General features: G+C 31.3%; 1 protein-coding gene across 3 annotated transcripts in view; it reads left to right on the top strand.

The window, feature by feature from the left end:
• ODF2L (outer dense fiber of sperm tails 2 like) overlaps nt 1-15,288 on the top strand; it is a 50,032-nt gene that overhangs the window by 15,334 nt on the left and 19,410 nt on the right. For all 3 annotated transcript variants that reach the window (XM_075999711.1, XM_012747542.2, XM_075999713.1), the window contains exons 3-10: nt 404-536; nt 1,156-1,284; nt 4,139-4,201; nt 4,331-4,408; nt 4,972-5,088; nt 8,608-8,793; nt 12,329-12,438; nt 13,365-13,500. In XM_075999711.1, the coding sequence (XP_075855826.1) occupies nt 404-536; nt 1,156-1,284; nt 4,139-4,201; nt 4,331-4,408; nt 4,972-5,088; nt 8,608-8,793; nt 12,329-12,438; nt 13,365-13,500 (952 nt within the window). The remainder of the gene's footprint in view (nt 1-403; nt 537-1,155; nt 1,285-4,138; nt 4,202-4,330; nt 4,409-4,971; nt 5,089-8,607; nt 8,794-12,328; nt 12,439-13,364; nt 13,501-15,288) is intronic.

The following is a 15,288-nucleotide window of genomic DNA, read 5'->3' as shown; positions in this document are numbered from 1 at the left end:
ATTTCAGCATGAAAAAGGTGACAAAAATGTGTCTTACAATAATAGTAGTATTTAGGTAAAACATAATCAAGAAGGCAAGTATCAGTTTTGTTTAGAAGGATAATGTATTGTAAAGCTAAATGTGAAGGATATTTTAGATATAGAGAGAGCTTTAATTTTTTGTATTCCACTTGTTTAACTTATTCATACTGTTTTTGTGAAAAACAGTTTCAAGAAACGATTTTGGAATAAGGTCTAGAAAGGCAAATCTTTTGGGTTTGGAGGAGGGAACAGGAGGGGAGGAAAAAAGACATATATTCATTTACATAAATTGTTTCATAAACCAGAAAGGGGAAATTGAATAATTCACTTATACTTTATATGATATATTTAACTTAAATTTTATTTTTCCACTTGTAATTAGCCTGAAGCAGGACATTCTAAATGAAAAGAATGAATTAGAAGCAACACTTAAGGAAGCTGAGTTGGCAACTCATTCTGTAGGATTACTTTTGCCATTACTTAAGGATACTATTGAAGAGATTAGTTTTGAAAATGTGAGTATGTGACTTGTGAATATCTAATAAAATGAAAAGCTAGTATAATACTCAGAATGCATTAACTAAGGTTTCGTATCTTAAGTAGGTATGCTCACATACAGATATTTGATACCAATAATGGGGATTTATTAGTGTTTTTTATTCCTGTGTCATTAACTTTAATTCTTTTCCTAAAAGATAATCTCAGGCATGTATTCAATAAGAGGCCAAGCTAGAAACTGTTTGTCTTGATGTTTGACTTACCTGGAGTTAAATGAGAGTGAAATCTTCTGAGAGATGAAATATATTTATTTTCTATAGTATTAATTGGAATAGAAAACTATTTTTAAATTTTGGCATACTAAAGTTTGAGTTAGAGACAAAAAACAGATTACATTCTATAACTTTTATTAGAATAAATGCCTGAAATACTTTGAGTTTAAGCCCTTATTTTGATTTCATTTTACTTTGCTGTATTATATAACAAATCTAACTATTAATAAACTTTGCAAAATTTATTATGCATAAAAGAATTATTTTGTTACTAGTAAAAATTATTTGATAATAGTATTATATTTTAGAGTGTTATGCTTAATGCTAGATCTTAAAATGTGTATGTACTCTTATATTTTGTCAGGCTACTCTTTCTGCATCCAATTTGAAGAAGATTTCTGAACAGAAGGAAGTATTAACAAAAGAATTAGACACTTTTAAACATGTAAAATTGGCTTTAGAACATCTTCTTACAAAGACAGACTACAAACAAGTAAGGCATCAACACTAAGCATTCGTTTCATAGTGATATTTCTCACTTGAAGCATACATTATTTCTCAAACTGTAGAAATTAAAGTATTGGTATATTTGAAATTGAAATAATACTTTGATAAGGAACTCACTAAATTAACCCCTACTTTTAATATTTCATAAATAGTTCTACATGACAACAGCATGTTTTTAGAGAAAATGTATTTTTATTTTCCTTCTCTAAAACTTTCATTATTGTTATACTTCTTTCAGTATTGTTATACTTCAATACTTTCAGTATTGTTATACTTCTTTAACTGATTATAATAAAATATACATTTTTAGAGTTTAAGCTCCTATGTACATTATATTTATATTTACCTATATATTTTTTTGGTAACAGCTTTTTTGAGATATAATTCATCTACCATACATTTCTCCTACTTAATAAAATTCAGTTTGTTTTTTTTAGTGTATTCACAGAATTGTGTAGCAATTGCCACACTCAATTTTAGGGCATTTTCATCACTCCAAAAATAACCCCTATGCCCTTTAGCAGTTCACTTGCCCTCACACCCACTCCTACTCACAGGAGCCCTAGGCAACCATTATCTCTGTTCTGTCTGTATGGTGATTATCTTATACAAATGAAATCATATGACATGTGGTTTTTCGGGACTGCCTTCTTTCACTCAGGATAATATCTTCAGGGTTCATCCATGTTGTAGCATGTCAGTACTTCATTCTTTTTTATTGCTGAGTAATATTCCATTGTATGAGTATACCACTTTAATTCATTCATCAGCTGATGAACATTTGCGTTGTTTCCACTTTTTGGCTGCTATGAATAATGCTTCTGTGAACATTCATTTACAAAGTTGAGATGTAGGTACATGTTTTCATTTCTCCTGGATATATACCCAGGAGTGGAATTGCTTGACATACATGTATTTTTTATACATACACATAAATATATATAATTTCCCTTTGATCTAGGATAGGGTTTCCTTTTGATTTAGGACAGTACTTGACCACTTTTTTTCTTAACTCTACACACCTTTATACTGCTCACATGCATAATACAATTTTAGCCCATCGCATCAAACGTAGGGAGAGTGGGAGCAAGATGAGAGGATGTCACCTCATTCATTATTGGGAAAACCTGACAATTGAAGCGTAACTTTATAGACACATGGTCAGGCATGGTATAATTGTAAGTTAAAAATATTTAAAAGAATAAACTAGTAGTATTTTTGTTCTCTACTACTATTTCTCATTTGTAGGGTAAAGAAATTATATAAGACCAAGATTTTAAACCTGATAAAATCCTTTAATTCTTAACTAGGGTCTGTGAATCTTGTGAAATTTTATGTAAACTATTGTGTGCATTGATTGGAGACAAGAACTCTACATCAATAATTTTTATTTCTTTGTGTTTATTACTTCTTTTGAGTCTTAGGACAAATATAGTTGAAGAAATTAACTTCTGTGATAGGCTGAAAAATCTTGAGCTAATGACAAAAATCAACTAAATTCTTCTGAATTCATTTTGGCTTTTTGCTATGATGACATTTTCTCAGAATTGTAAAAATCATCTAATATTAGATAACAGTTTTGGTAATAAGTTACATGCTTATTATAGACAAATCAGATAAGCAAAGAAATATTAATAATTTTCCTGATCTCAGTAGTCAGTGAAAAGTCACTATCAAGTGTTAATTTTGTGTTGTATATCTTTTTCAGTCTTGTGTTCCATTACTGTGTATGTGTTATGTATGTGCGGGTTTAGAAAAATGGGATCATACTATTCTCATTGTTTTGTAACTTGACTTTTATACTTACAAACGTATCATCAGTATTTTCTCATATAGTATTTGAAATATGTAGTATATGAAATAGTTTTTTCATAGGAAGGAATTTTTTTTTTCTAATTTTTTTTTTTTTTTTTGAGACAGAGTCTCGCTTTGGTCCCCAGGCTAAAGTGAGTGCCATGGCATCAGCCTAGCTCACAGCAACCTCAAACTCCTGGGCTCAAGCAATCCTGCTGCCTCAGCCTCCCTAGTAGCTGGGACTACAGGCATGCATCCCCATGCCTGACTAATTTTTTCTATATATATTAGTTGGCCAATTAATTTCTTTCTATTTATAGTAGAGATGGGGTCTCGCTCTTGCTCAGGCTGGTCTCGAACTCCTGACCTCGAGCAATCCTCCCACCTCAGCCTCCCAGAGTGCTAGGATTACAGGCGTGAGCCACCATGGCTGGCCCATAGGGAGGAATTGTAACTTGAGCTTGGTAGACTCTTACAGAGTCCAGGGATGGACTGCATGAAGTCTGAGCCCTGTGAAATTGTATGTCCAAGTCTGCATTATATGTACATGCATATGTGCTTTGTGGGTGAAAGGAATTTATAGCTTTTCACATGCTAATGCAGGAGTATGACCCTCAAAAATGAATAAACATTATGGTCTCATTTAAAATGGCTACATAGAATTCTGTTATTGATTTGCTGTAATTCTTTAAGAAATTTCTTATTGCTAGAATTTAGGTTTATAATTCTTGCCTATTTATACACAGCAATATGTTGAGTTTCTTTTGTCCACAGAATTTTTGCGATTTTTATATATTGACCTATACTTTCTGAGGCATTCTTTTGAAATTAATTTAGTAAATTAATTAATTTCATAAATTTTGGCCAAAAAATGATTTGGAACACGTATGCAAAAATCTTTTCAATGGTTAACTCTTTTAAAAATCAGAAGTGTGCATAGTAGTTGTCCATATTGATTTCTTGAGTGGTGTTTATTCCACCTTCTACATTTTCATGTAGAGAAATATAGTTGGTATATACTGATTTATAATATCTTTTTTTCACAGACAGGAGACAATTTACCTAGCATGTTGTTAAAGAATTTAACTGATGATGAAAGTGAAAATACTGTAAGTCTTTTTTAATTGCTTTGTGTCCATTCTTTCCACCATTTTTTGTTTACTTGTGTGCTGCATTGTTTTTAAAAATTAACCAATATTAACCAAGTTATGAAATTTCTAAATCTTACATTATATTAGCTGAAGAATCTTAAGAAGAAGGTACTTGAGAAGGAGACCTATATCCAAGAACTTTCTTGTTTGTTTCAGAATGAAAAGGTAAGCAAATTTTGAGCTTTTGAGCTTAATTCATTATATTTTCTTAATTTTGACTCCCTCTTCCCTTTCTTCCCATCCTGGCCCCAAGTCCTTAGAAATAAACACAGAAAGGTTTTAAAAATTCTAGATTATTTGGATATTTTACAAGTTTTATGTATCAAATATAACATCTTAATTTTATTAAGTTTTTTTTTTTTAGTTTTATGTTTCATTTAGTAAATCACTCTAAATTAGGAACACTTAATGAATTTGTGTTTTATTTCAATTTGGGGACAAATTAAGGAATTTTGGCATTTTAGGAGCATTTTATACACACCCATAATTTTACTTAGGGGGATAGATGGGAATTTTTAAAAAGAGATAATTAGCAGGAGCCATTAAATGAAAGGGTGGGAGGAGAAAACTTCCCCCTAGTTTTACATGAAAAGCATCTGTAATGAGGGGGCAGTTTATGTAAAGCAGTGCTTTGCTCTTTATCAACATTTGAGATCGTCTAAATTGGGGTAAAATTTAAGTTATTGGGGAGATACAGCAAATAACACATTTTTTTCTCTTTGTTACAGGCAAATGCTTTGAAAGCAAACCGTTTTTCTCAATCAGTAAAAGTAGTACATGAACGACTACAGCTCCAAATTCATAAAAAGGAAGCAGAGAATGATAAATTAAAAGAATACATAAAGGTTGTAAATATTTATCCATTTTTATAGTTTAAATGATAAAATTAATGAAAAGCTATAAGGCCATTCCTTAATTCTGGTATTTGCTGGTTTTAAAGTAATTCATTTTAAGTGTTGCCATGGGAAATACATATTTAAAGGTAAATCTTTTCACCTGCCTAAAATTGGAATTTGAACCCAATTTTATATTGGTACTAAAATCTCTTTCTTTTTTTTTTTGAGACAGAGTCTCACTTTGTTGCCCAGGCTAGAGTTGAGTGCTGGCATCAGCCTAGCTCACAGCAACCTCAAACTCCTGGGCTCAAGCAATCCTACTACCTCAGCCTCCCAAATAGCTGGGACTACAGGCATGCACCACCATGCCTGGCTCATTTTATATATATATATTAGTTGGCCAATTAATTTCTTTCTATTTATAGTAGAGACGGGTCTCGCTCTTGTTCAGAATGGTTTCAAACTCCTGACCTCGAGCAATCCGCCCGCCTTGGCCTCCCAGAGTGCTAGGATTACAGGCATGAGCCCCTGCGCCCGGCCTAAAATCTCTTTTTAGTACTAATCTAGGAAGGATTTATAGTGATTGAATAACATTCCCACACGTTTTAAACAGTCAATAAATGTTTTTCTTTGTTACTAATCATAATAATTTTAAAATCAGTTAATCTAGATTTTAATGTTCAGAAAACAGTAATCCCTATGTTATACAACTCTGTATCAGTATAATTAAGGGATACTTTTTGGTTTAATTATTCTTTTGGAGTCAAAGTTACTTTGAGATGAGGTGAGATTTCGATCCTATAACACTAGCTAACTGGACCTACTGTCATTTTTTTTTTTTTTTGCCAAAGGAAAAGAAGCAGTATTCTCACCTTCAGAGAAGTGTATACAGACTTAAACACCACTGAGTATGAGGACTTCTGAGTTAGATTTTTGTTTGCTTTTGCACTCCTGAATTATAGTAGACATTTGCTAGTTGTAGCACATGTTTCAAAACTGCGCTTGTGGGTTTTTTTTCCTTCAGTGACAAAAAACTTTTGCCCATCAAGAGGACATTAGCAAGTTTATGGAGGATGTAAATTTTGTCCTTTGTTCCTCTTTCAAGTTCTCTTAAGTGTTTTCCAATGCCTAGATTCCCTGTGTGTTCATATCCTAGGGCACTATATAGATGAGCTGGATTTGGTATTGCAGTGCTCTGTCATAGTAGATACAAGAGAATGCATATGATTTAACACATTAGATGATCATCTACCACAATTTATTTTACAGTTTTTTAATTATGTCCTCAAATGAGAGTGGGGAAAGTTTTTGAAAATATTTTCTTCCATTTAAAAACAAATATTAAATAGTTTTTTAAAGGTAAGTTTAAGTTATTTTTTATATCTATGATAATTTGGAAAAGGAATATAAGGCTAAAACTGAGATTTTGCTATGAAATTCTTCTGTTTAATATTTTTGAGTTCAAATTCCTTTTCAAAAATGCAAGTGTTAAATAATTAAAAGAAGCTGCCTTATGTTACTGATTTTCCTACATTTCCTCTCCCACACTTTTGGATTTTAAGGTATTAAATAATTGGGGGTCAGACTTTAGTTCTTTTACTTAGATTTGACAAGTTTTGTTTTGTTTTGTTTTTTTTTAGTGTACAAACACAATGAACTGAGTTTGGCAAATTTTTTACTGTTGTTGAGCCAGTTCAGTATATTGGATCTTTTAAAAATTTACATTTAAGCCTCTGAGAGCTCTCTTAAAGATACTTTGAACCAAATTTTATTCCTAGATCTTTGTAACAATTAGAATTACAACATTTGCATATTTTTAGAAGAGACAGAATAATTATCTATATAATTTGCAACTTGTATATAGTTCTTTGGAAATAGAAATCGCAAATTACCAACTTTATGTGTCTATACTTTTGGCAAATGAGTGAGAGATTTTTTATTTTGAAACTATAAAAATAATTTGATAGTTTTAGTACACTCCTTGATAGTGCTTATACATGGAATTTGATAAATCTAGTGAGAAAGTCTTGCCTGGAACCATACTGCAAAAAAATTTACCTCACATTTCATGTTAAAAGGTTTTTGCTTAAGTGTAGCAGCTATTCATGGTGCAATGATGACACCCTGTGGATAGTTAGAAGAATGGCAGTGGTATTTCTTGCGGGGTGTTCCTCTCTCGTATCTAGAATTACTGTATGGCTCTTTGTTTTTCTACAGCTATTTATTACATTTCATAGGATTATTTTTTAGTTTAAGATATATTTTTAAAGACAATTTAAAAATGTGTTGCTTCTTAGTTTACTTAGTCACTCTTCAAAGCGTTCAAGTTCAAGATGTACTTCTTAATTTTCAATTTTAGTGGAAGAAGCATAGTTTTTGTTGATTCTGGAGTTTAAAAGCCCCAGATTTTACTGTGACTCCTTTGAAAAATTTTTTTAAATTAAAATGGCTAAGGAATGGAAGACCAAACTATATTCTGTAATAATTTTACATTCTTTTCAATATTACAGAGCTTTCAAAATGTAAAGGCATTGAAATCTTGTCTTTAAATTCTTAGATACTTAATACTCAAATACTTTAAATACAACATTTTAAAATAATTTGAAATAAAAATATGAGAGTTAATCACATCCTTCATTCACCCAGCCTAATATTCTCTCTCTCACTCTCTCTCTCTCTCTCTCTCTCTCTCTCTCATATATTCCCAAGAGATGTATCAAGGAGATGGTCATGTTAACACCATCACATGCAATTGATAGAAGCCTGTCCTCAAACATCTTTTTATCCTCCTTAATCTTGTGAATCTCATAGTCATTAATTTATCTAAACCAGTGTTTGGTCTTAGAATAATGACTTTCACAAATTTAACACTCACTGGGTAAAGCAGTACTTTTATTGTCTTTAATGTAACTTTTTCTAGTGTCAGGGCATGCCCCCTAATGCTAGTAAATTAAAATTTGGTAAATAAATCTATGTTTATCTCATCTATACCCTTCATGACCTGTAGATTTTAATCATATCTTTTTTAAGCCTTTATCTTTCAAATTAAAAAGTCCTAATATATTTGTGGAGCTGCCAATACCTTTGAACTTTGGTAACTGTTATTAAATATTTGCATTGTTTCTACCTTAATTATGTTTTTTTAACTAGTTTTTTTAAGCTAGTTCTATGTGTAGTATTCTAGATGTGCACTAAATCTAGTTAATTCTAGTTAATCTGTGAACGAATTCTAATATTCTAGTTAATCATAGAAGTTTTAAGGAACTTAGTGTTTGTGCCATAATCACCAATTTTATTATCTTTAGTAATGGTAGCATTAGTTTGATGTAAACTTATATGTTTTAAATTTGCATTCTTTAACTGGTTACTAAGGAGCATTGGTGAAGTCATCTTTCTTTACTGTTTTGCTTTTTATTCATCTTATGATTTATAATTTTGCTAAGATCTGGAAGATTATGTACATATTTTACAATGTTTACATAGACATTGGAGTTCTGAAATAATTTAATTGTTGCTAATATTTTTTAGAGCTTAGAATCCAAGATAGCCAAATGGAACTTGCAGTTGAGAATGAATAAGCAGGAGGCTGTGGCGATGAAGGAAGCAAGTAGGCAAAAAGCTGTAGCTCTAAAAAAGGCATCTAAAATTTATAAACAAAGGCTTGAACATTTTACAGGAGATATTGAAAACTTTACTTCCCAAATTAGAGATCAGGTAAGTATATACATTCTTTTTTATAAAGATACATTTTATGTACTTAGTTTATGTAGTTAATATCATAATGCTTAATGTGGTAAATTTATTCTTTTAATGCTATTGATACCAGAAAAACTTTACTTATACTTTTTGCATTAATCTTTCCTTTTGAAATGTTACATAAAGTGTCAAATTTGCATATTGAATTATGTCAGTATTTTCTTGGGAATTGTACTTAAAGGAAATGTGAAGTGTGTTCCCTCTACCCATTCCCCGCACACCACATAAAGCTTCTATGGCCAACTAACTGAGAATAACACTTCATATATATTTCCCCTTAGAAATTTATAGTACACATTAGCATATTAAAGGCCCTGAAAAGGCTTTCAGCAAAACACTGTTAATGAAGGGTATTGAACTCAGAGTTTTCTGCACTTATTTTACCACAGAACTCTTTTTTACACACAGAGCAACTCTTGGAACTTGTTCTGAGGAACACCAGTTTGGGAAATGCTGATGTTGTTAGACCATATGACTTTATCATGTTGTTAGACCACATGACTTTAATCTCTGTAATGCATTTAAAACCATATGTTGCATAAATACACCACGCGAAAGTTATCTTTGGATATAGTACAAAGTTGAAAAATGGATTTAGTGTTTTGTTTTTGACAAATTGTTATATTTGTTCAATTATGAATTAATAATTCTTTTTGATATCTCACTAGTATCCCACCTTTTAAGACTTATGTGAAGGCTTATAGAGTTATTAGAGACTTTTAGAAATGGAAACACTTATATAAAACCTTGTGCAAACAAAACAATATTTTATAAGCTCAAGTGTTAACATTCTAGGGCTCTAATATTTAATCTACATTTGGAAGAATTTAACTAGATCAAAGCATTGAAGATTAGGTTCAAAGTTTAGAAGATTATAGGCCTGGTTGAATGCCTGAAAATATTTTTGAGTTATAAAAACTAATTGAGTCATTAACATTCTGGGGGTTTTCCTATTTAAATAGTATCATCCACACCCCAGATCATAGTATAGAAAGGCTTCTCTTCTTGTTAACCTTGTGATTTTGGATAAGGAACTTAACCTAAACTTCAATTTTCTTATCTATAAAATAAGAGGTAGTAATACTCCCTATCTCATATGATTGTATGGAGGGATAAATGAGAAAATACATGGTAAGCACAGTGCCATACTACACATTTTTGCACTGTCCTCCTTTCTATTCTTCTAATGCATGGAGTTCGTTTGTTTGCTGCTGCCTCTGGTTTTAATGTTCTCCCTGGCTCACAATAGCTGGTTCTTTTTTTTTAATCATTTAGGTGTCTTCTTTTGACATCTCTTTAGAGAGGCCTTTCTTTCTTTTTTTTTTTTTTTTTTTTTTTTTTTGTGACAGAGTCTCATTTTGTTGCCCAGGCTAGAGTGAGTGCCATGGCATCAGCCTAGCTCATAGCAACCTCAAACTCCTGGGCTCAAGCAATCCTGCTGCCTCAGCCTCCCAAGTAGCTGGGACTACAGGTATGCACCACCATGCCCAGCTAAATTTTTCTCTATATATTAGTTAGCCAATTAATTTCTTTCTATTTATAGTAGAGACGGGGTCTCGCTCTTGCTCAGGCTGGTTTCGAACTCCTGACCTGGAGCAATCCTCCCGCCTCGGCCTCCCAGAGTACTAGGATTACAGGCGTGAGCCACTGTGCCCGGCCAAGAGAGGCCTTTCTTGATCACTCCTTTTAAAGTAGTCTTATAGCAGTCATATTACAGTCTTAAATTCTTTTCATAGCATTTATTATAATTTGAAACTATCTTTTTTAGTTTGCTTTTTTGTTTGTTTGTTTCCCTCTACTTGTAGAATGTAAGCCCCAGGAGGCAGGAGCTTGCTTATCCCATTCACCTAAGGGCATCGTAATTTAAAAAAAAATATCTTAAGTCCAAGATACAAATAGTTTAGTAACAGGAGCTAAATAATAGTTTGATAAAATATCATCTCATGTTGATACAATGCCTGAAATTTACCAGGTATTACGCAGAGATAAGGAAAATGAGGATTTGAAAGGATCCATGGTCTTTGGTAATTAGAAGGTCACTAGTTACTAGTTCAGGTATAGTTCAGTGCAGTGGAAGGATGAAGGAGGAAAGATGGAAAGATGGAAGGAGGCTTTTGCTTTATATCTGCATGTTTCTAAGGACAGATAAAAGAAGAAATCAGGATTTTGAGAGTGGTAGGGACAACTGATTCTGACATTTAGAGCCTAGGGGCTAGGATGTTAAATGCCTTATTATTCTCGACACTGAAGAATTATCCCATTTCCTTTGAAAATTGGACAGATCCTAATTTTGCTTCTGATAGCTTAGATGTGCCATATCTTTAAAGCAGAGAGAAAAAGTAGGTCACCCTCAAAAAGTCTCCTTTAGGGAGGTGACTTAATCATTGACTAGTTTCTACATCTAGGATATCATACTAATTAATTAGGTAATAATTTCATCTCTAATGTGTAAGTTTCCTTTTTATTGGTAAAATTTCTAAATATCTTTGTACTATAATATAAATTCACATTTCATAATATATTATGCACAACTTATACTTTATAATTTATATTAAAATTCATATTACATAAAATGAAAACAGAATCCCATTATTTCTTCAGTGTATCAAAAATATTACTGTGAAAAAAAATTTTTAAATGTCTTACATGTAGTAGATGCTTGATAAATACTTGTTCAGTGATTGGATGAAAGACAAAAGAAGGAAGTACCCAATAAATGTTAAATGTCATCATTACTGTTTTGGGCATTTTGATTTGTAATTACTGGCACTGTTGCATTCCAGTGAGTTTGTTTTTCTGTAGAACGTAGACAGGGACACAGTGTCTACAGCTCTTTAGGTGGATCAATGGAGAGCCATTTGAGTTATATAGTGTCTGCTGTGCTCCAGGAACTATTCAAGGCCCTAAAAATACAGCTACGAACAAAACAGGCAAAAATCCATATCTCATGGAGCTCACATTCAAAACGAATGAGCCACTACTGCCACTTTTGTCTGTTTGCTGACAGTAGCAGTGTTTGAAGGCTGATGGGGTGATCTCTACAAAACAGAGCTTGTCATCATTATAACAAAGAAAAATAAGGCTGCATTACTTAATGTTACAGAGTTGCAGAATTGGGGGCAGTTTCTATGTATACTATAGAGGGCTTCTTTATCCTTTGATGCTTATGTGGTTGTTATCATCTTTTATATGTAGAATGCAAAATTAAAAGCTCAGTGAAAAGGAAAATTATCTTCATTAATTATGAAATATTTAAAATGTTAAGTTGGAACTTCCACTGTGTACATATAAAATAATAGCAATATAGGTATTTCATTAAAGTTTACTTTAAAGTTTTCCTATATCCAAAATTGTACACTGAAATTTTCCGTATTAAAAATTCCATACTTTTTTAGAAGAATGTTTCCTTGTTTATAATGTATTTGTGTTTGGGGATCTGAGCAAAACAAAAATGTCTTAAAATTACAAGATGAGTACTTTATGTATTTTTTAGGAGGCCAAATTGTCTGAAACAATTTCAGCTTCCAATGCCTGGAAAAGTCGTTATGAGGAAATTGTAATAGAAAAAACTGAATTGGAAGTTCAGATCGAAACAATGAAAAAGTAAGAAAAAAATTTAAGATCTTTTTACTATTTAATAAGATGTGTTTTTAGTTTTTTTCCTCTTCGAGTGGTTATTTTGATTCTTTGGATTATATGTGGTAAAGGGGCTATTTATATGATTTGATATTTTTGCTATTTAGAATTCTATAAGCTTTTCTTACTCTGCTATAAAAAAACACCAAAAATGATTGCTCATTAAAAATGCATTGGTTTCACATTTTGAAATCGTAGGTTAGTATTTGGTATTTGAGTATGTGTCATCTGTTATTTTCAGTAAATGTTAATACTACCTTTGTCTTAAATGGAAGTGATATTTCTCTTTTAAACAAGAATATTTAAGAAAGAACATATAACAAAGTTTATACTAGAATACACAAATGATTTGAAATTCCTAAGTTATTGTTCCTTAACGAAATAGACTTAAATGCATAACAAAGACAATCAAGAGTAAATATACTTACATTTTATGCTTTGAAGTGTATTACTGATAACCGAATAATAATGAACCCTGAATATTTGATTTTAAATGTTTTCTTTTTTATATATTCTCTTCAGAGAATATTGAAAACTACTACATATAATTGTTGAAAACTACTACCTATAATTTGCTTTAAAGGTTAGTTGTTATTGCCTCAGTTGATCCCTTTTCTTTAACCTGTCCCTAAAATTTTGTGTATCTGTGTGTGCGAATGAGAAAGACATGCATACCTTTAGAGGTTTTATTGAATAGTAAAGAGCATGTTGTAGAATTTTTCATTGATATTATTAATATTTCCAATCAGGTTTACTCTGGTGGTAACCTTATAGATTACTTCTTCCTATTTCCCTTGTTCTTTAAGTTGTATTTACTTTTTGTATGTTGTATATTTGAAACATCCTACCAAAGTGATTTCAGAAACACACTTAAAATGTATCATTTTATAAAGGCAAATCACTAATCTTTTGGAAGATCTGAAGAAAATGGAAGACCTTGGAAAAAATTCATGTGAAGAAATTTGTAGAAAACTTCACTCAATTGAATATGAAAATGAAATTCTAAATCTTGAGAATACAAAATTAAAGGTACTTATATGTGTGTGTTTGTACAGATGTGTATTGTATAATGACAGCTTAGTCTACTTGGTAGAAGTAGCTTGAAGAAACTATATGTTTAGTGCTCTTGTATCATTTTGTCCTTTTTGCTTCTTAGGATATTATGTTTTCTACACTACAAATAAGATTTATGAAGTTGACTTTTTCTTTGCCTCAACTTAAAAAAAAATGATTTATTATCCAATTTTAGCAGTTAAGTGAATATTCCAAAATTACATTAACTTTAATGCATAGGATTATTTCTAGGTGTCATGGTTACGATAGGATATAACCTCAGGCTTGGTCTGTTTGAAACCAGAAAGTATGTTCTTGGCTGCTTCATAACCAGAAAGAATTTTCCAACTTAGTCAAATCCAAGGAATGATTGGTTTGCATGTGTACCAAAGAAGAGGTAGGGAAGAAGCTTTTATACTTTCTGAGAAAAAAGATATTCGAGTTCTTAATCAACCAGAGATACATGTAACAGATGAGACTTCACTAAAGATGATGGCATCATTTTCAGTTCCAGTAATACTGCTTTTGGAGGATGGAAAATGGAAGACAGAAAAAAATCTTTTTAAACCATGAAATAAAGTTTGTACAGAATAAATAACAATATATTAGTAACATAATATCAGTAGCATAAAGTACAGTTTAGAGAAACTTGTAAAATCAGTTTCTAACATTGTTTTGTTTTATAAAAGTTCAATTTTATCACTGTATTTAGGATTAACTAAAAGATGTACATTTATTCTACATATTAAGATGTTTTTATTATAGCTAATTTGCATGGTACTTGAAAGAAAATATCTTTAATGATAAAAGAGAAATTCTAAGACTTCTATGTTTTTTTTAAAGTTTTTTTTGCATTAGAAATGTACTTTGTTTCTTTTTCTTGGAAAAATTATTATAAATTACTGGCTGTTTAGAATTATGTAGACTTATGTAAAGATTGTCATGGACTGTTTTTTAAATTTATTTATGAGAAAGAATATACAAAATTTAAGAAATTATTGAAGAAAATAATTTTAATAAAATGATAGCATTTCAAGATTTAAGGTAGTAAATTGTTATTTAAAAAGATTATTTTCCAGAAGGAAATTGGAGATACATCCAGATCCCGTTTACCCTTTCTAAACTCTTCTTTCTCTATAACTCTAAAATGTCATGTACTGTAAAGAGAATTTTATCCATTGTAGGTTGGCATATTTTCCCAGGGGCCAATTTATTTTCTAGGTACTGATCTGTCTTTGTGGGAGATACATAGTGTTATGCAGTATAGTGTATAGTAATTAAAGCTTGCTTGCTATATAAAACAAAAAGGCAACAGATTGCCCAAGCCAGAAAGATTTTTTTCCTCTGTTGGTTTATAAAGTTGGTAATTTTTCTCACTTGGTGTTCAGTCTTAGTTTCCTTTAGATCACTGGGTGAGGCATGAACTGATAAATCTCAAGTCTGTTTTTGTTTCAAATGTGAACATTCCATTAGTTTGAAGTGGAGGACTTGAAATTGACAGTCCTATTGCCATTGGTCATTTAGGAATGAGTAGGGGAAATGGCAGGAATCTAAGTGAAATATATGGCAAGAAGTAGCAGGGTCTTTCTTTTCTCACCTTTAACTTGTTTATTAATAATAATATAATAATTTTGCTACTTCTTGTCAGGAAAGATTTTAAAAATCAAAATTACAATTTGTCTTAATAGTTGCCATTTAGCAGTGACATTCAGAATTAGAGTTTTTTCCTTCAAGAAATTTTGTAAATCCTTTGTAGTACTTCAT

This window comes from Microcebus murinus, chromosome 2 (assembly GCF_040939455.1).
Source record: "Microcebus murinus isolate Inina chromosome 2, M.murinus_Inina_mat1.0, whole genome shotgun sequence".
Taxonomy (NCBI): Eukaryota; Metazoa; Chordata; class Mammalia; order Primates; family Cheirogaleidae; genus Microcebus; species Microcebus murinus.
The sequence above is the reverse complement of the archived record's forward strand: the minus strand, read 5'-3'. Positions and strand labels throughout refer to the sequence as shown.